At 37.1% G+C, this 21,830-nt stretch overlaps 1 protein-coding gene across 2 annotated transcripts; it reads left to right on the forward strand.

Annotated features, from left to right (window-relative positions):
* Window positions 1-415: 415 nt before the first annotated feature.
* On the forward strand, window positions 416-21,148 carry INO80 (DNA helicase INO80-like protein). 2 transcript variants are annotated; one of them, XM_010271368.3, is made up of 22 exons: window positions 416-816; window positions 1,092-1,179; window positions 1,453-2,342; window positions 2,459-2,659; window positions 2,768-2,878; window positions 5,424-5,854; window positions 5,940-6,048; window positions 6,140-6,220; window positions 6,301-6,473; window positions 11,310-11,435; window positions 12,206-12,367; window positions 12,465-12,522; window positions 13,247-13,477; window positions 13,632-13,778; window positions 13,863-14,423; window positions 14,500-14,757; window positions 14,866-14,973; window positions 16,907-17,001; window positions 17,112-17,268; window positions 19,219-19,416; window positions 19,650-19,805; window positions 20,389-21,148. In XM_010271368.3, the coding sequence occupies exons 1-22, from the start codon at window positions 757-759 to the stop codon at window positions 20,704-20,706; spliced, it is 4,719 nt and encodes a 1,572-aa protein (XP_010269670.1). In that variant the 5' UTR covers window positions 416-756; the 3' UTR covers window positions 20,707-21,148. The 2 variants fall into 2 exon arrangements, with proteins under 2 accessions (XP_010269670.1, XP_010269671.1); XM_010271369.3 differs by lacking the exon at window positions 1,092-1,179 and having other exon boundaries at window positions 678-816.
* Window positions 21,149-21,830: the final 682 nt, after the last annotated feature.

A 21,830-nucleotide genomic window follows, 5' to 3' on the forward strand; every position in this document is an offset into this window, starting at 1 on the left:
GTGTTTCTTTCATCAACACTTGCTCAGAAGTACTTATACCTCAATTTAAGGTCCAAACGCAGCCTAAATTTTGCAAAACAGACTTAAAGCAGTTCTAGGCTGAATAGTTCTGTCTTCTAGATGATGCTCTAACCCTTCATTGCGCCAAAATTTCAGTAGGAGATATTCTGATGATCTGCCACGTCTGCAGGGATTTAGCCACGTCAGATCGTGGGTTACCCAATCAGGACTCTATTTAAAATAAATATATTCACTCCCAGCTTTTTATGCTGACCATTGATCCTAATATATTTGAAATTTTAACGGTCTGTAGTATTTATTATCTTAAAAGAGGATCCATCAGCTGTAATAGACCGTAGCTCTATCACATCAGAGGCGTATTGTTTTGTGAAGCTCTGTTTCTGTTTCTGAGAGCAATGTTGATGTTGGAGCTTGGTGGCGATCGAACGTATGGAACACGTAGTACAGGTTAAGGAACATTACGCAGCGGCGCACGCTAGCACCCTTGGACTGCTTTCCTGTTTACCGTCTGTCTCTTCGATTCTTCTCTTTCTCTCTCTCTCATCTTCCACAACTCACTTCTATTCTTACTTATCCTGCGCACTCCCACCCAGCCATGCGATTTCAGATCTTCTTTGTCCCCCAGGCTTTCTTTTTTCTTTTCTCACAAGCTCAGGAATCTCACTTTGTATTCTCCTTCGGAAACTAGGGTTTCGGTTATTGGGGTTCGTCTTGCAGAGACTGCAACCCTAATCGATGGAGCACAAGCGCCACTCGAAGAACGGATTGTCGTACTCCAATTTGTTCAACCTTGAGGTTAGTCATATGGGTTTTTATTCCTTCGAAATGGGTTCTACTTGTTTTCTGATCTGAACAAGGTATTGGGGCAAAAGCTCTCGTTTTTCCTTTAGGGCTTAAAAGGGTTTGTGAGAAAATACGTTTTAAAAGTTTATTTTAATTGGATTTTATGGGGTGGGTGTGTGTTTGTGTTGTTTGTTTTTTCTGTTTCCTTTATATATCTTCTTGATCAATTTGAGGTTTACGTTTATGTATTTTATTTTTGTTTTTATTTTTGGGTTGCTGTATTGTAGTCTTTGATGAACTTTCAACTTCCTCAACAAGATGATGATTTTGATAATTATGGGAATAGTAGTCAGGATGAGAGCAGAGATAGCCAAGGTAGGCACTATTTTTTCTAGATTGTTGATTTCTATATATTAACTTATCATTTAAAAAAATGTTCTGAGATTCCGACAGGAAATCAGGACTATTCATTTGTTTCTAGGCTTGAATGCATATTGATATTTTGCAATTAACCTTGCTCTTTTTAGCGTCATTACTCATTAGTACCTTTTTACTTGATTTCCCCCAATTGGGCTGGTGTGGAGGATTTGGGGCAGACAATTGTTGAGTTACGTCCACAATGCTGGTTGTCTGTTGCTTGTTAAACAGGTAGGGGAGCCATGGCGGACCATGGGAATGGGACTTTGTTAGAGAGGTCTTCTGAAGTGGGCCTGAGGAAGAAGAAGAGACGGGCATGCATTGAGGCTGAGGCTGGTTCAAATTCTTCTGCTAGGAGAGACGCTGACAGTAACGACGAGGAAGAAGACGGTGATTACAGAACACACATTACGGAGGAGCGATATCGATCAATGCTTGGAGAGCACATTCAGAAGTACAGGAGGGTGAGGTTCAAAGACTCATCCTCCAATCCAGCAGCAACCCGAATGGGAATGCCAGCTCTGAAGCGTAATCTTGGTTCCAAGGGTCGGAAATTGGCTACTGAAGACAAAGTGTTACATGGGATGGAAAACCCATCAGAATATCACAATGACATTAGTCCTCTTAAGCCTGGAAGCTACTATGAGTCAGATTTAACACCAGAATATGGGACTGATAAGTTCTCCTCCTCCATTGATTCTGCTTATTTAGATCTCGGTGAGGGGATAACTTATAGGATTCCTCCTACTTATGATAAGCTGGCAACTTCCTTGAACTTGCCTAGCTTCTCAGATATTCGTGTGGAGGAGTATTACTTAAAGGGTACACTCGATTTGGGGTCTCTAGCTGCAATGATAGCCTCTGATAGAAGATTAGGGCCACGAAGCCGGGCGGGGATGGGTGAGCCGCAGCCCCAGTATGAATCACTTCAGGCGAGATTAAAGGCCCTGTCAGCTTGTAATTCAGTTCAGAAGTTCAATCTCCAGGTTTGTGATATTGGGTTGGATTCATCTTCCATACCAGAGGGGGCAGCTGGAGGAATACAACGGTCTATTATGTCTGAGGCGGGTACCTTGCAGGTTTGCTATGTGAAGGTGCTGGAGAAAGGAGACACTTATGAGGTTAGTATTTTCTTTGTGTTAATAACAGCTTGTGTGACCATCTTGGTTATTTTCTTCTTCAACTTTTCTCTTTACTTTTTCAAAAGAAAAATTCAAGTTTTATCTTTGGGGAACAGATCATTGAACGCAGGTTGCCAAAGAAGCAAATAGTGAAGAAAGATCAAGCCTTGATTGAGAAAGAGGAGATGGAAAAGATTGGGAAAGTCTGGGTAAATATTGTGAGAAGAGACATTCCTAAACATCACAAGATCTTTACTAATTTTCATAGGAAACAACTAGCTGATGCCAAGAGGTGCTCTGAAACATGCCAAAGAGAGGCACGTGAAGTTTAATTTGCAGTCTAGCTGTAGATGTTGTTTCAATTTTCTGTTGTGCTTAAAGTATTTCCCCCATAAACTTTATTCACAGATGGTATTTGTTTCCAGGTAAAATTGAAGGTGAGTAGGTCACTTAAATTGATGAGAGGAGCAGCAATCCGCACTAGAAAATTGGCTAGAGATATGCTGGTATTTTGGAAAAGAGTGGATAAGGAGCAGGTATTATTCTCCTATATTTTAGAATTAGCTGGGTTTTGTTTTGACATTATGGTTTTTGTTATAATATATCATTTTTTATTGGCTATATGATATATGATAATATCAATGTATTCTCCCATAAGAACAATTAAGAAAAAATTATCTTTGTAATTCCCAGTGAAGTCCAATGCATGTAGTACGCACATGATGAACCTGAATACAGTCATCTTCATTTGACCTAAACTCTTGCTAATTTGGCAAGACCTGTGTGCTTGAAGGCCCAATGTGTGTTTCAGTACATTTATTTGAATTTTGAAATAGGGTCATTTTATGTGCTATTAGGAGGGTTACCGGTCCCAGAAAGAAAACAGAGCTTGAGAAGTTTTTAAGGGCCGACTTGTTTAAGTTGGTTAAATCTGGGTATGGGTGCCATGATTTTTTTCCCACCATCCTATATATGAAAATATTTTGAGGGAAATTTCTATAATGTCAGAAGGTATGATACCAAAAGAACTTTAACCAATCAGAACCCCCCCTCTGAATTTTGTTGAATAGCAGCTGGTTGGTTACCACTTTTATGATACTAGTTGATTGGTTATCATGTTTTTAGGTATCATACCTTTCTAGTATCATAGTCGGTCCTATTTTGTGACTTCTATTGTGAGTTTTGGTACCATCATGACCCAATGATTTAAAAGGTGCGCTTCAGGTGCACCTAGGCGCACAGGTGAGGCACATTTTGGGGTATGCACCTCAAGAACAAGGATTGCTGCACAAGGTGCACTAGCTACATGGTGCGGGTCCCATGTATTTTACTGGTGTGGGACCTTATCATTGGTTCCATAGCTCGCTGAACAGCTATTGTGTTCAGATAATCAAATTCACGCCTCACCTTGGTCCCAGGTGCAGCACTTTCAAAAAGCATGTGCCTGGTACACCTTGTGCTTCTGCCCAGGCATGTGCCTTTTGAAAAATTGCGCATTTTTCTGTTTCTTTTATAGGGATTAAGAATTTTAAGACCCTAAGATGGACTTGTTTGGGGCCTTTGGGCTTGCCTCGAGGGGCTTGGTCAGAAGGCAGCTCATAGAATCAGGAATGCATAATGTTTAACATCACGTTAGCTATTTGAGGTAATGCAATTGGCAAAAAATAAAATAAAATAAAGAGATTGAGAGGTTTACATTGCTTGAATATGTATTATATGTTATGCTTGATTTTATTTTTAAATTTTCCTTTTAAATATGTTTTACCTGTTATGTTTATGTATTTTAATTTGATGTACTAGTTTTTTTAAAAACATTGATTTGAAAAATTTTGTTTATATCTTTAATTAATATTATGCTTATTTTTTGCTCTTTTTTGATTTTTTGGTATTTTTTGAATTCTTAATTTTTTCTTCTTTTTTGCATTTTTGCACCTTGCTTCGAAAAGGTGCATGCCTTGCCTTGTGCCTCACATCTTGGGTGCAAAATGCCCCTTGTGTTTTTTTTTTTGCATTTTGCGCTTTTAAAACACTGCCATCATCCACATTGAAAACTATATTCTAAATTATCTATTTGCATGGTTGGCTATATCATCACTCTAGACAATTTAATTAATTGGTGAACCACATTTGTGCTGTCACAACCCAAAGGTTAGACTGTTTATCTAATCTTACCCAAAGGTGTATGCCAATTAAACACTCTTTGCTTTAAGTTGGGCCAGTTGCTATAACAAATTAGAGGATCCAGGAAGAGGTCTGTTAAGGATGAAGGACCTTGTGTCCATATTTCACTTATCTACTTGTGCATATATCATATATCACATAAAACAGCAGCCATGCATGTGTATCTTTGTGTTTTCTAGCTATGCATGTACGTGATTTGGTTACTGATAAAAGTTTAATTTTGAAAAAAAAAGATAATTCTCTGGGTTGGAATTGGATGGTGTCTAGCAAAGAGGTTGGCTACCAACTAAAACTCTTACATGCATTGCCCAAGCCTCAAGTATATATTTACCCGCATATTTTTTGATAAGCAAGTATATGATTACCTACATATTTTTTTGCCAAAAAACTCAAAATCAGGCTAGCTTTCATTCATATGGAATTGCCTTACATCATAATTACCTACATATTAAACTTATTGTCATGTTCTTTTTTTTTTTTTTGAATGTGTGGATTCCTTCCTGTTACATATTGGACATAGGCAATGTCTTTTGGATGAAATTCTATAGGATTTTAAATAAGCATATGCATGATATCGGAGAATTTGAGGGGCTGTTTGATAACACTGTAGTTGCCAAACTGAATGACTTAGTACTTTGTCATTTAGTGGATAGAATAATTAAACAATAAAATATTCAATGGTATAGTAATCTACCCAACTTTGGCTCGGGGAGCCCAAATCCTCCTTAAAAACCTATTTACTAAAAGACAAATCAATAAGCTTTTCAGTTCAGCCACCTTTGTTGTTATCAAACAACCCTGAGACGAAAGGGCCATTAACCAATCACCGCCATCTGGAGCCAGAGAATTTGATCGAGATCATTTTATTAAATGCATTATTCCCATCTCCTCTACTTTCAGGCAGAACTAAGGAAGAAAGAGGAAAAAGAAGCTGCAGAAGCTCTGAAGCGTGAAGAGGAGCTCCGAGAAGCGAAGAGACAGCAACAGAGGCTCAATTTTCTATTATCGCAGACAGAGCTCTACAGCCATTTCATGCAAAATAAGTCAACTTCACAACCATCAGAAGCTTTACCTACAGGAGATGGGGAACTGAATGACCAAGAAGCAGCTTTGGGCTCTCTACAAGTCAAGCCAGGAGAGGAAGAGGATCCTGAGGAGGCTGAATTGAAAAGGGAAGCTTTAAGAGCAGCTCAGCAAGCAGTATCCCAGCAGAGAAAGATAACAAGCGCATTTGACAGTGAATGTGAAAAGTTGCGCCAGGCAGCTGAAACTGAAGGCCCTCCAAATGATGCCTCTATTGCAGGATCTAGCAACATAGATCTCCTTCACCCGTGAGTTTTCTTCTTTTTCTTGTATTGAATGATGGATGTATCCTCTGATATTGGTCTAAGACATTGGACCTCTCATTGCTTTCAGCTCAACTATGCCTGTAGCATCATCAGTGCAAACACCAGAGATGTTTAAAGGCTGTCTTAAAGAATACCAACTAAAGGGTCTGCAGTGGCTGGTTAATTGTTATGAGCAGGTTGCAGGCAATCTTTAAATAAATTTTCTCTTCTTCTTACATTACATGGTATTTGGTTTTTATCTTTAGAATTTCTATTTCTGTGCTTCAGGGTTTAAATGGTATACTTGCTGATGAAATGGGTCTGGGAAAGACCATCCAAGCCATGGCATTCTTGGCTCATTTAGCTGAGGTAATTAGTAATTAATTAACAATTTTGTTTCTTTAACTATGGTATTCATTTATAATAATTGAATTAGCTGTACTGTGTAGGAGAAAAATATATGGGGACCTTTTCTTGTTGTTGCACCTGCTTCTGTTTTGAACAACTGGGCTGATGAGATTAGTCGCTTCTGCCCTGACTTAAAAACACTTCCATACTGGGGTGGACTTAATGAAAGAGTGATTCTTAGGAAAAACATCAATCCAAAACGTCTCTATAGAAGGTAATTTTCTGCCTCAGCAATGTTTATTTTGCTTCTTTTTGGATGAGTGCATCATCTTTTTATTTGAAAGACAAGTGGAAGATATAAAAGGAAGGTTTTCCAGGTTTTCCTTTAGAGACCATGTTGGAAAAACATTGGTGAAGGTACTTTCCAAAGGACTTAACTTATGGATCTACTCGAAGGCCTGAAACTAGCCCGTATTTTATGGGCTGGAATGGCTTGATGGTACAAGGCAATAATTAAGTGATAGGCTGGGGTATATCTAGAGCTAGTGTTTCAAAACCTGGAAACTTAGTATTGGAAGGTTGTAGATCCAAGTTGAGTTGCGATTCTGCTGAGTTGACTTGATATCAAATACTAAATAATTTAAATATATTCTAAGTAGAAATGCTATTTGTAATTTGTAGATGCAATGACTCCCAAACGTTGAGGCAGGGGCAATGATTATAAATATTCATGTTATTCAAGTTATTTTTCTACTCATGCTTGTTTTCCCTTTCTATCAGTCTCAAATTCCAAAACTCATATAATTACAATTCCTACTCACCTTTCACTCTGAATTACCATCTTAGTCTCTTTGTCTTCTATCTCTGCAATACTCTTTCTCCTTTGTTTTTTCCTATTTGCAACACTCTCTATATATGACTGTCTGCACTTTCTTCCTTCCAAATGTGGCTGCAGCAATATATCTCACTGTTGTCCACCATTGGTTCTGACTAAAACATTCCATTGCAGTCCATAGTTTTCCAGGCACCAAGGCGAGGCTAGGCGACAGGGGGACGCCTAGTCGCCTAGGCGATAGATTTTTTTAAAGTAAAAACATGTATCCTAGGGTAGTTCCCTAGGTTCCATAATCATATTTCCTTAATAAATATCCATAATTTTCATAAGAAAAATATAAACTTCATGTTAAAGTACAGAAAATCAACATTTTCCAACATATTCATGAGAAGAAAAAGAAGAAAGAAAAGAAAATTCAAAAAATATAGGGGCTGAACCCCTATTTCTGTTATCGGAAAAGAAGAAAAGAAAAGGTCGAAGAAGAAGAAATTAGTATATAAAAACACAAAATTAGTAAAGAAAAAGAAGAAAATGTGTTGATTGGACAACATTTTATGTTCTTTCTTACTTATTGGTTAAGGTTTTGAAGTCTTTGAGGGTTCAATACAGCATTTAGCAATGTTTGTGTTGATTAAACCCTAACAAATAAGAAAATAACAAAAAGAAATTAGTATATAAACACACAAAATGAATATTTTTGTTTAAAAATGTCTATTTTATAATTATAACCTAAAAAATATAAGAATATAAAAGTTTGTTATAATATGCTACAGAAAATTGCTTGGCGATTAGGCGAGGCGAAACTCCAAGGGCGCCTTGTCGCCTGGGCGTCCCCCGCCTTGACAACTATGTTGCAGTCCTTTTGCTTTTTGCTGGATCACATAAGTTGAAAAGCTGAGATTGGATAGGATGATTTATTGGTTCTTTCTCGTTCTTAAGTTCTCCATTTATCTAGTTTTTGTCTTCTGAAGTTCTAAAACATAAATGAGTTGGGTATCCAACACCCAGGCTGAGTTTAGCAATTCTTTTTTGTGTTGACCTGGTCAAGGTCAATCATTTGAATAGTCAATTCTACCAGGTATTTGACCAGCTTAGTCCAGATTGTTTGATTTCTGATCTGGGTCACTGAATTACGAAACACTGGCTAGAATGGAATGCCCCTGGCTCCTTAGATTTTTTTATTGTAAGAAGCAAATGATTATCAGCTAATCTAAATTGCTTGTTGACATGGATGATGGATCACAAGATCTTCAAATGATTATCAGCCATTGCATTAGAGATCAGCCAATGCGATGGCTGATACTTAAGCAACGCAAGGAGTTAGTAGGGAGAACCTTTATTGGGCGTATCTGTAATTTTTGTTGAGGGGTCACCTTGCTTATGAAGGTGAAAGTTGTTCTTAATCTCCTTAAACATTAATGAAAGTTACCGTTTCCTATAAAAAATGGGAACATGGTATTGGGGGCAACAAGCCCAGGGTCAACGCAGTGATGTTTTGGTGGTTCATTTCTCTATGTAAGCCTCTTCTTTTCATATTGGTCCTAGTGAATTAAAAGGTGTGCCTAGGTGCTTAGGCGAGGTGCATTTTAAGGTGTGTGCCTCACCTAGGCCTCAGGTGTAGCACTTTCAAAAGGCGTGAGCCTGGTGTTCCTCGTGCTTCAGCCCAGGTGTGTGTGTGTTTGTGTGTGTGTGCCTTTATTTTTTGCTAATGTTGTTCATTCATTCATCCTAATAAAATATCTTCTTAAAAGGCTATTAAAATTATAAAATCAAATTTTTTTTTTGTTTAAGGATTAAGAATTTGAGACCCTAACATGGACTTGTTTGGGCTTGGCTTGAGGGGTTTGGTACAAAGGCGGCTCGTAGAATCAAGAATGCAAGATGTTTTACATCACATTAGCTATTTGAAGTAATGCAATTGTGGAAAAAAAGAGATTGTGGGTTTTACATGCTTGAAAATGTTTTAAATGTTTGATTTTGTTTTTAAATTTTCATTTGAATATGCTTTACATGTTATGTTTATGTATTTTAATTATAGATAACAGGTTCTTTAAAGAATTTCTTTTAAAATTTAAGTTTATATTTTTATTAATAATATAATATTATGTTTAATATTTTATTTTATTTTTGCATTTTTTTGAATTTTATTGGCATTTTTTGTATTTTTGTGCCTTTCTTTGAAATGGCATGCACCTCACCTTGCACCTTGCACCTTGGGCGCAAATTGCCCCTTGTGCTTTTTAAACTACTGATCGGTCCTCAGTCTTAATTTCAAAATAGTGGAATGTTGAGGTTCCTTTTCCATGCTATATAAATAAAATTCTTGATCACTGTTGCTGATCAAATTATAGTAATAATTCTGTTGAATGTCAGGAATAGTATCTTCTTTATAAAATGTGTCTAAGTGGAGTGTCTAGACGTTTGTGATTCCCCCGTCCTCTTTTCAAAATCTACTGAGGAGGAAGCCCTTTGGCCACTACCTTAGAGCCCATTAATGTTGATGTTCCCTTTCTTAGAGTTTTTTTTTTTTCTTTTTCTTTTTCCTGCTTTGTAATAATCATTAACTTCAGAAGACCAAACAATAAAGATCTGATAATGGAGAGATGAAGGTTGTTAATCAGTTGCATTAATACCAAATTTACAACAATCTTTCAGCAGTTACTGTGGTCTCACTTGACTTTCCTCTGGAATTTCTGTGCATCAATTTTAGGGTCATTTACTAAAACACCTCCTATAGTTTCATGGATTTACTAAATCTACCCTATAGTTTGTGTTTTACTAAAATACCTCCTATTAGTTTGTACTCAATTTACTTAATCGACCTTCCATTAGATGACAGCGGAAAATGACAGTTTTGATCCTAACATCCATTTGAATTAATTTAATCAAAAGAAAATAAAAAAATGAAAATACCATTTTTGCCCCTGGTAAGACATGGGCAATCACTCTATTTGGCTCTATTTGATCAAATTTGTTTTCTGTATGGAGAAGTGTTAGAGGTAATTTTGGAATAAACAATCATGGGCTCATGCCCTTGAACATTTCCCACTCAATTTAGATGGCATCTTACTATTTTCAAATGGCAAAACAAACACTTCTTAGTGAAAGGTCAGTTAAGTAAATAGGTTGTAAACTATAGGGGGTGTTTTAGTAAAATGAAAACAATAGGGTGGGTTTGAGTCAAGGTTCATAATAATAGGGACGTATCTGCCTGTATTGTGGCTCAGTTTTGTTTTTTCTTTTGTTAGTTTTCTTTTGCAACTGGTTCAGAGGGGTTGGTTTAAGGCCCTTCTACCCCCTGAACCAGCTCAGACCCCAAAACACCCTCTATAGGGGTGTATCGGGAAGCTCTCTATACGATACATCATAATTTTCAAGGCGCCAAGGTGAGGCTAGGCGACAGGGGGGGCGGGGCGCCTAGGCATCGCCTAGGCAATGGATTTTTTTAAGTGAAAAATACATATCCTAGGTAGTTCCCTAGGTTCTATAACCATCTTTCCTTAATAACAACCCATAATTTTCATAAGAAAATTATAAACTTCATGTTTATGTCCAGAAAGTCAACATATTTGTGAGAAGAAAAAGAAGAAAGAAAAGAAAATTCAAAAAATATGGGGACTGAACCCCTATTTTTGTTATAGGAAAAGAAGAAAAGAAAAGGTGGAAGAAGAAGAAGAAGAAGGAGGAGGAGGAGGAGGAGGAGGAGGAGATGTGGAGGAAGAAATGTGTTGATTAGACAAAACATTAAGTTTTTCCCTTACTTATTGGTTCAAATTCTGAAGTCTTTGAGGGTTCAATACAGCAGTTAGCAATGTTTGTGTTGATTAAACCCTAACAAATAAGAAAATAATAAAAATAAATTAGATTATAAACACAAAAATGAATATTTTTGTTTAATAATGTCTATTTTATAATTATAATTTCAAAAAAGTAACAATATAAAAATATTTTATAAGACAGTATACAAAACTGCTAGGCGACTGGGCGAGGCGAGCCTCCAAGGTGCCTTGTCGCCTAGGTGCCCCCGCTTAGGCATTGCCTTGACAACTATGCGATATGCATCAGCTGATATGGCCTGATACATGTTGAAATTTTGAACCTTGGTTTAAGTAAATCCATGAAACTATAGGGGGTGTTCTAGTAAATGACCCTTAATTTTATTTAGTTATTTATTTCATATTTGTTATTCCCTTTGGTTATTATGCCTTATTTCTCTTGTGTCAAAGTGTAGTTGTTCACTACATGATTCTTTGTCTTTTCGTATTTTTCCTACAGGGACTCTGGATTCCACATACTGATTACCAGCTACCAACTGCTAGTATCTGATGAGAAGTATTTCCGTCGTGTGAAATGGCAATATATGGTGTTAGATGAAGCTCAAGCAATTAAAAGTTCAAACAGGTAAAACTTCATCGTCCAAATTGTTTTGCTGCTAGTTCTTAAATTGTTTGTGTTATTCAATGATTTGTTGGGATTAGATTCATTAGAATTTGCATTTTCTCTTCTCTTTTACATTTTTATTTGAGAAGAGGTAACATATTTGTATTATTGGATGCATTTTGTATATGCTTTCAGTTTCCTACTGAGCACCATCTAACCTGCCAATTTTAGAACCTTTTTCACCTCAACAATTCCAGGAGGCTGATATTCTAAAACATTGAAAAAGTGATAAATTACACTGTACTTGATATCTGATATTATTACCAATATTTAGAAAGCTGAAGTGAAGAAAATCATGAGCAGTATGTGGAATCTGCTATGACCATATATTAGGTTTGCTTTTCTTTTCTTTATTTCTTTTAGTTGACATGGCTTTTTCATACAAATCCGAGTATGTATCTTCTAATTTACTAACTTCACTATGATACATTTGCAGATAAAAGTTGACATGATTCTCTTGGTTCAGGGTTTACATTACTTTTCTTAATTTGCTTATAGTTTGTTTATTTTTAGTTACGTTCTTGTATGCATCTACATTGGAGTTACATTTATATGGTTGTATGTGGCATTATTCATTTATTGTGTACATTAGCACCCATAATATTCACATGTAGATGACAAGTGTTTCAGCATATCCCTCACAATTTTTAATTCTCTACCATCATATGAAGTTTATTTATCTTATGCCTTCTAATTTATGTATAATTGAGTTGAATTTTTTGGCTTTACAGTATAAGGTGGAAGACATTGCTCAGTTTTAATTGTAGAAATCGCTTGCTTCTAACTGGTACACCCATACAGAATAACATGGCAGAGCTGTGGGCCCTTCTTCATTTCATAATGCCCACCTTATTTGACAGTCATGAGCAGTTCAATGAGTGGTTTTCAAAAGGGTATGTGCCCCCTTGGCCGTTTTTTTTTTTAATCATTAGTTAATTTGAGTACTTAAGCTGACAAGGTTCACTCATCATTCAACCTTGTGTTCATCAGCATTGAGAATCATGCAGAACATGGAGGCACCTTGAATGAACATCAACTTAACAGACTGGTAAGTGGAGGTTTAATTATGATATTTCAGTGGCTAGTGAAATTGGGTGTTTAGTTATGATATTTCAGTGGCTAATGAAATTGGGTAACTTGTTACTGAGGGATGGTATGACATGCACCTACCAATGTATAAATGTGGTGTGTATTTGGATAATTTGTATAGTGACAGGCTTCCTCCTTTGTAATCTTTTGGGGATCTTCCCCTGGTTTTTTCATCTTATCATGTACCTCTTCTTTCTTTAATGAAATTTGGTTAAATTTCCCTCTAAAAACATGCACATACCAATGTATATGAGTTTTGACATTACTACTTTCATTTGTTCATTGTGTTTTCCTGCACTATGTATATTACTTTATACTTGTGTTTCTCGTCTCTGATTATGTTTGTTATTTCTTCCATTACCCTTAAATAAGTTGTGATAGCTGGTTTCTTACAAGTATTATAGTAGTTATAAAAAATGAGTATTAAAAGTGTGTTGTATGTGTATGTGATTTTCCATCGATAAAAAAGTGTTGTAATTGTTATTAGTATATTAAAAGATTTCAGATTCGATTATTAATTGGGGACAGTTCTGGGTCTATGTTTTACTTTTATCCTGCTTAAAGAATCGGTCCATGACTGGTATAGGCTGTCCTAAACCAGACCTGACCCGTTGACAGCCTTATAATTACCTTATGCTGTACCTTTCCCGATCCTTACCTCTTGGTGATTATTTTTCTGACAGCATGCAGTTCTGAAGCCATTTATGTTACGGCGAGTTAAAAAAGATGTGATATCTGAGATGACCGGAAAAACAGAGGTCACAGTGCACTGCAAATTAAGTTCTCGGCAGCAAGCGTTTTATCAAGCTATAAAGAATAAGATATCTCTTGCTGAGTTGTTTGATGGAAGCCGAGGACATCTCAATGAGAAGAAAATTCTTAACCTCATGAATATTGTCATCCAGCTGAGGAAGGTACCGTATTAGTCTTGTTTGGGTTCCCAGTTTGTTCTTTTACTAGAAATATGCTACAAAGGGACCTTCTTTTGCTCTCAATCAGTGGTATGGTGTTTGTTTCATGTTGTTGAATACAAACATTTATTTCTTTGATTTATTTGTGTAATGGTAGGTGTGCAACCACCCTGAATTGTTTGAAAGGAATGAGGGGAGCACATACCTGTACTTTGGAATGATCCCAAATCCTCTTCTGCCTCCTCCCTTTGGGGAGTTGGAGGACATACACTATGCTGGTGGTTGGAATCCTATAACTTATAAGGTACTTTTCTGGAACTGTAATTCACCTTTGTGATTATTACAAATATACAAAATAATACATTATTTTTATATCTTTTCTCCTTAGGTACCAAAGTTGATTCATAGAGAAATCATTGAAAGTTTTGAAATGCCCTCAGTATTTGGTCATGGCATCCAACGAGAATCATTGCAGAAGCTTTTCAATATATTCTCTACAGAGAATGTTTATCATTCTGTACTTCCAGAAGATGAAGCATCAGATGAGTCTTCCCTTCTTAAAAGTGGAACATTTGGTTTTACCCATTTGATGGATTTATCGCCAGAAGAGTTTGCTTTTCAGGCAAATGGTTCTTTTATGGAAAGGCTGTTACATTCCATTATGACATGTGACAGACAATTTTTAGATGACATGCTGGATTTATTCATGGAATCTGAGGCCGATGATATTCAATATAGTTACCTCGAGAGGGGAACAGTTAGAGCTGTTACAAGGATGTTACTGATGCCCTCTAGATCTGAGTCTAGGTTGCTTAGAAGGAAACTTGCAACTGGTCCTGGCCATGCCCCATATGAAGCCCTGGTTGTCTCTCATCAGGATAGGCTTGCAGAAAATACCAAGCTACTTCATTCAACATATGCTTTCATCCCACGAGCCAGAGCTCCCCCTGTAAGTTTAACGTGTTTTTGCATGTATTTGCAGAAATAGCTTGATCAACCATACTTATTTCTCGTTGTCTTGACAGATAAATGCTCATTGTTCCGATAGAAACTTTGCATACAAAATGCAAGAGGAATTACACCACCCATGGATTAAAAGGCTTTTCTTTGGTTTTGCACGCACATCAGAATGTAATGGACCTAGAAAGCCTGATGGTCCTCATCATTTGGTACAAGAAATTGATTCTGAGCTACCTGTTGAACGGCCCATTCTTCAGCTAACATACAAAATATTTGGGTCTTCTCCTCCCGTGCAAAGCTTTGACCCTGCAAAGATGCTTACAGTAAAGCTATTTGCTCCTTTCTGTTTCCATTTTATCTTGTGTTTTTTGATGATATCTGTCTTGCTTTGATGATTAAAATTGCAACTTTTTGACTTTACCTCTAATCAGGACTCTGGAAAGCTTCAGACGCTGGATATTTTATTAAAGCGCCTGCGAGCTGAAAACCACCGTGTGCTATTGTTTGCACAAATGACAAAAATGTTAAATATTCTTGAGGTATTAGTAGTTCCTTTTCAATTTGCTGGTTATTCAGTCTGACTAGTAGCAACACCGTAGAATATTCAAATGACAATATTGCTCTCAACCTTGGCAAATCTCTGTCACAGGCTCACAGCCATCTAAACTTTACCTTGAGTTAGGCTTGTAGTTCTACCAGTAATAATACATGAGCATGCCCCATTTCTTAAGTCACTATTCAGCTCTACAGTGATCTTTTCCTCCCTTCTGAATCCATGGAGAATGTAGTGAGCTATAGTTGGTTTGAGAGGTGTATATGATGAAAAACTGTCTTGGAGGATTACATCTCTTCATCCCTATCTCATGATTGCTTAGGTGGTTCAATGTAAGCAACTTGTGAAAATTACCTGCTGTATTGTGGTGGTGGAACAACTTTTACCGAAACCAAAGATTGTCCAAGTGAGGCAGCCTTTCACAATCTGTGTTAATAGGGGGTACTAGATAGGTGTTGTTACCTTCTCTCTTTGTAATTTAAGTAGTTTGTAGTGTTTAAAAACACAAGGGACAAAAAAATGTGCAAAGGCCATTTTATGCTGAAGATGCAAGGTGAGGCAAGCACCTTTTTGAAGCAAGGCACAGAATTTTAAAAATAAAAACTGCAAAAAATGTTAAATTCAAAATAAACTAAGAAATATAAAAAATAATGTTAATTAAAAAAAGCAAACTTTAATTTTAAAATAAATATATTAAAAAGCCTATTAGCTCAAATTAAAATAAAATATAATCAAAGTGAAAATGCAAAAATATAGTAAAAAGTAACATATAAAACATATTCAAGCATGTCAAGCTTTCAATTCTTTCCCAATTGCATTATTTCAAATAACTAACATAATTCCTTATTTTATGAGCCATTTTTGTACCAAGCCCCTTGAAGCAAAGCCCAACCAACTCTATATTGGGTCTTAAATTCTTAATCCCTAAAAAAGATTTTATAATTTTAATTCTCTTTTAGAAATATCTTTTATTAGAATAAATGAATGATCAACATTAGCAAATAACAAATAGGGGTTCTCGGAGCTTCAATGAGTGAACGAAGTGGAGTGAAGTAGAACCCCCTATTTGCTAATGTTGATCATTCATTCGTTCTTATAAAAGATATGTCTAAAAGAGAATTAAAATTATATATATATATATATATATTCCATAGGGATTAAGAATTTAAGACCCTGGCTTGCCTCAAGGGGTTTGGTTGGGGGTCCAGGGGCTCCACCCCTGGCCCAGCCGCTAGGCATAAAAAAGACGCCAAGTGCATGCCTAGGCTGAAGCACAAGGTGCACCAGGAGTGCACCCTTTCAAGGTGCACCAGGAGTGCACCCTTTCAAGGTGCTTCACTTGGGGCCTAGGCAAGGCACATCCCTTAAAATGCGCCTCACCTGCTCCTAAGGCACACCTTTCTAATCACTGGTATTTTGAGATAGGCAGATAGCACCATGGACATCTGCTCCTACAAGGATGGCTAATATTAAAGGCTACTCTTTGAGAAGATTCAGGAATTTCATCTAGCAATTTGAACAATGATAGGAGATAAGTGTTGCTTTTGGTGAAGGTCTCTAATACCTTTTCCAGTGCAGGGCCCATTAAATCCCAAGATGTAGTTATCCCTGAGATGAATACAACACGTTCTTTTTATTTCCCAATCCTGTGCTGTGATGTAAAGACTAAGTTGCATTTATTTGTGTGAATCATCATATGACAAGATTCGTCTTATGGTGCATATACATTTTGTAGTTTTGCTCTAACTCGGGCCACAAGCTGCACCACACTCCATGGCCTTGATACATTCAGAGCCTGGAGAAAATGTTGCGATTATTCTGCCTTCTGGAACTAGTTTCCTTCTGATATTTTGTTTAGCCACCTTTTTGATGTTTTCTTGGAATTGGTGTTGGTGATGATTCCATATATTTATTTGCAGGACTATATGAATTATAGGAAATATCGATATCTTCGACTTGATGGGTCCTCCACTATCATGGATCGTCGAGACATGGTCAGAGATTTCCAGCATCGGTGGGTATTGCTAGTATCATGGTTTTTATTTCTGCTTTCCTTATCATCACGATTCATGGCAGTTGTTTAGAGTTGACAATAACCAAAAAGTGACTTCTCTCTTGATACAGGAGTGACATTTTTGTCTTCTTGCTAAGTACCAGAGCTGGTGGATTGGGTATTAACCTGACAGCTGCTGATACTGTCATCTTCTATGAAAGTGATTGGAATCCCACCCTGGATCTACAGGCAATGGATAGAGCACATCGTTTAGGCCAGACCAAGGAGGTTAGTTAACGTCTATTACTCAGATTTTATGAATACCAACAGCACACACTTGTTGGCTTGATGGTTCACCAGATCCTCTTTTCACCATTTGCTTGTGACATGTTTCCCTTTCTTGGGCTCTTCTGCTTGGTGCAATAGAGCAACTTTGTATGTAGACAACTACATTACTGCACTTCAAGAAACAAGAGGCCACACATAGCACAACATTTTAACCGCATTCTAGAATATCTAAGAAACCCTTTCTCAAAAATATATAAAAAAGGAATATCTAAGAACTCTGTACTAGTTTCCAGAACATGATCCTTTAAAGAATCATTTCAAAGATGATAAGAAGGTTGGTCAAATGTGATTATATGTAGTCATTTTTTGTTATTTGCGTAGTTTAAGAGTGGTCTGTTGGTAGATGTCATGGACAAAATAATAAAAATCTAAGAAAAAGGGATAAATAACAAATATTGACTGTTGGAATCCCATTAATGAATGTAGATCTTTGGAAATCAGGCTGAATTATTTATTAAACTAAAACAAACTTCAATCATGTAGTTAGCCCTTGGATTGTGGACCTCTGCTCACTTTCTCTTTGAAGATGCATGATCTATACTTGCCTATATTTCCAGTTCAATAAATCCTGTAAAATATCAGCTCTCGGTTTGGGAAAGGGAAAGACAATTACTTGTCCAGAAATATTGTCGTTGTTTTTTTTCTGATCAATAATGAGTAAACTTTAGAAGAAAGAGCCAAGTACAATGCAGAGGGGGGATAAACTTTCTTATCCCATCATCAGGGAACTAACCAAAGCCAAGTACAATCCAGAAATATTGTTGTGTGTAATGTTTCTAAAATTCTGTCTCTTGGACTTCATTGTTGGATGATTGAAGCCTTTTTCTTTAGGAAAAATCTATGCTACTGTAAAGACATGATGCCGGAAAATTTTCTGGTATCATAGTCGAACCCTTTTCTTTATCACCTTGCCTCTTTTTTTTTTTCTTCCCTTGAATTTTTTCCACTTCTTTCTTATCTTTAATCTTTTTATTCCCTTGAACTTGTTCAAACAAAACACTCAAGTTATTTGAAGAACATAGTATTGGTATCGTTTTCGTTCACTTTTGTTCAAGCATTTGAGTGCACCATCAAATAGATACCTTTCAAAAGAATGGCTGGGCCAAACATTAGCTTGTAGAGGATAAAAAAATGCTGACAGTTATGATTCTACCCCTTCTAAAACCCCAGATAGCTGGGACCAGCATTTTTGTAGATGGCTAAAACTTAAAAGGCCATCTATTTAAACTGATCTCTAACATGAGCATATTTTTAGATGGAACCCATTCAATGTTGTCCTGGTTCTTGAAGCATGACTGGTAGCAAATTATGAAGGCCCCAACCCTCACACATAGGTCCTAATAATATCGGTGTTTTAAAAGCGCAAGGGCCAATTTGCGCCTGAGTAGTTAATGTGATGTAAAACATATTGCATTCTTGATTCTATGAGTCGCTTTTGTAGCATGCCCCTCGAGGCAAGCCCGAATAAGTCTATGTTAGGGTCTGAAATTCTTATTTCTCACATAAAAAATAATGATTTTATAACTTTCATTGCCTTTTAAGAAGATATTTTATTGCAATAAATGAATGAACAACATTAGCAAATAGGGGGTATGCGCCTAGCCGTTAGACTAAAAAAAAAGCAAAAAGCGCAAAATTTTAAAAAGGTGCACGCCTGGGCTGGTGTGCCTTTTGAAAGGGGTGCGCCTAGGACCTGGGTGAGGCGCATACCCCAAAATGCGCCTCGCTTGTGCGCCTAGGCACGCCTTTTATTATCACTCCTATGTAGCCACTGGCCAGACACAAGATGCTCCCTTTCTAGTATGTTTTATGTGCGTATTTAGGTATTACATATTTGAGCATTTGCCAGACAACTGCCTTTGTAACTGGACATTATTTTTTGCTGTATAGGTTACTGTGTATCGGTTGATTTGTAAGGAGACAGTTGAAGAAAAGATTCTGCAAAGAGCGAGTCAGAAAAACACTGTGCAGCAGTTGGTCATGACTGGTGGCCATGTTCAAGGCGATCTATTGGCTCCTGAGGATGTTGTTTCCTTGCTTCTTGATGACGCCCAGTTGGAGCAAAAATTGAGAGAAGTTCCATTACAGGTAGGTCTAGATTGTTATTCTTTGTATTTTAAATGTGCAGGTCTTGCTTGATGATTTTATTTGGTTCTTCCTATTTAAGCTTGTAGATCCTTTTCCTTTAGACATAGCATCCTAGGTTCTAGGCCTAGATCTGCCCGGTCTATGATCACCCCATCTTCCCTGAATAATGGAGTCAACTTGCAAGGCATGAAATTTACGAAATTATTCTATTCTTGTTTGTTTTTCCCTGCCAGAGTAAGGATCGGCAGAAGAAGAAACGTGGAACAAAGGCCATACGACTAGATGCAGAAGGGGATGCATCTTTGGAAGATTTTGCAGACATTGGATCACAGGGTGCTGGATATAGGTCCACTTCTGAACTGGAGGGTGGCAAGGCTAGTAACAAAAAGGTTTGCTTACTGAATCTATCATCAATCCCTACCACTAAGTAGATACATAAATGAAATAGAGACCATATTCTGAGGTCATGGCACTGGTGCATGTTCTTTTTCTATGCAATCAATCTCAATGAGCTAATACAATAATGTAGCACCAGAGCAATGAAATCATTTATTACTAAGCAAATCAAGGTTTTTAAAACCGGACCGGCAGGGAACTGTTCTGCTGTCTGGTTCCTGGGTTGAACGTTCCAACCATCTGGTCCGAATGGGTGGCCCGCTCTGACAATAAAAATTTTAAAAATAAAAAAAGGACAAAAACTGTTGTCCTGGTTGACGGTTGGACCGCCCGGGTCAGCGATTTGCTGACCAAATCAATGGTTTTGGCCAAAAAGCGGTTTTGGGGTAAAACGGAACTGGTCAGGTGACCAGTTCTGGATTTTTGTGGTCTGACCGTCCAGTCCAGTTTTGACAACCATGAAGCTAATCTTGTTTCAGATCAATATGGACCATAGGCTGTTTTGGCCCAAACAGCCAAAGTTTCCCCATTAAATTGCAGGTTTCATCTATTTTTACACAAATGATCTGTGTGCAGAGGAAAGCCAACGCCGACAAGCATGCACCTCCTAAAGCACGGAAAGCTCCCAAAAACAGTGATTCTTCTATTGGAGCTAATGAACCCAACTCAATGGACTACGAGTTGGACCTTCAGAGGACTACAGACTTGCAACAACAGAAGCCCAAGAGACCAAAGAGGCCGAAGAAGAGTGTAAATGACAACCTTGAACCTGCATATACTGCAGCTGCAGCAGTAGCTTCTGAACCTACTGACTACCCTCTGTATGATTACAGTCCTGGTTTTAAAGCAGGAGTGGAGGAAGAGATTTCACCTCCTAGCCAGTCTTCAACTTGATAAAATTTGGGAAAAGAAGTGAGACCAAAATTTTGGACGAATATTATTTGGTGTTGGGCCCAGATTGTTTTTGGATTTGCAGTGGAGTGCAAGCTCGACATTTAAGAGTATTAGCAATGGAAATGTGGCCTTGTGGTTGGGTTTGATCTTGTGACCACCACATGGAAACAGAAGGGAAGCAAGCGAAGGCTCTGTACAATAATTGTGCATATTCTTTTTTCTTACCAACAAGAGGTCAGATTCACTGGTTATACGCAGCTTGGTTACACCTGGAAGCATGTACAGGAGGGATTTCCCATCTCACCAATCTCTCTCTCTAAAGCTTTTATTCTTTTGGCTGTCAACACAATGTATATTGCAGAACTTGTATAACTGTCTCAGCATTTAATGTTGGGCTGACTATATTAATATAAAAAAGAAAGGGAAAAATGAAGTAGCAAAACTAGACCTATCCAAGCGTCCAAGACCATTCTTGCGACCTTTTGTATGAATGTCACTTTGCTGTTGCAGTGAACCGGGTCTAATCTGATGTTTACAGCACCTTGTGAGACTAGACTTGGTCATATGCTTTGCCCTAAACCATCCACTTTACTAAGTAAATACCATGTTTTTGATAAGTTAGTAAATACTTTTTTTAAAGAACTACGTTCATAATCCATGCTGTTGTGCATTAGTATTAGAGCCTTTTAGTTTTGAATGACCTCGCAGAAGGTAAGGTTCAAAATATTGTTATGGTAATATACTAATATTGTATTGATTAATTTTTAAATGGTTGTCATGATATGCTTTGGATATTTATAAATATATTAAAAATGTCTACAAATCCATAATAATACTAAGCCCATTTTTTACGTAAATGTGGTTAAGTGTTTCTCAAGTAATATTTATTCTCATACTTTTTTTTTGTTATTAATGGGGAGTTTTTTTCATTAATTTTAGCAATTTTCTCTCCAAGTGGAAAAATAGCTTATCCACCCGAGAGAAGGGTAAGACTCTTTTTTTGGGTAAGTTGTCAAATAACTTGCTTAGACGAAAGTTGTTTTACTTTGATCTTACATTTATTAATAAAAGAACATGGAAATGGGGTGTCAGTTGGACTGAATTTGGTCCAATCCGATCCGGTC

Source organism: Nelumbo nucifera, chromosome 2 (assembly GCF_055504915.1).
Source record: "Nelumbo nucifera cultivar China Antique chromosome 2, China Antique-T2T, whole genome shotgun sequence".
NCBI lineage: Eukaryota > Viridiplantae > Streptophyta > Magnoliopsida > Proteales > Nelumbonaceae > Nelumbo > Nelumbo nucifera.

Excerpts from the sequence above, each read along its gene's own strand:
- INO80 (XM_010271368.3), top strand. The coding sequence starts at position 757 with ATGGAGCACAAGCGCCACTCGAAGAACGGATTGTCGTACTCCAATTTG. Across the intron at positions 14,424-14,499 it reads CACGAGCCAGAGCTCCCCCT|ATAAATGCTCATTGTTCCGA; the intron begins GTAAGTTTAACG and ends TTGTCTTGACAG. Across the intron at positions 17,002-17,111 it reads GTCAGAGATTTCCAGCATCG|GAGTGACATTTTTGTCTTCT; the intron begins GTGGGTATTGCT and ends CTCTTGATACAG.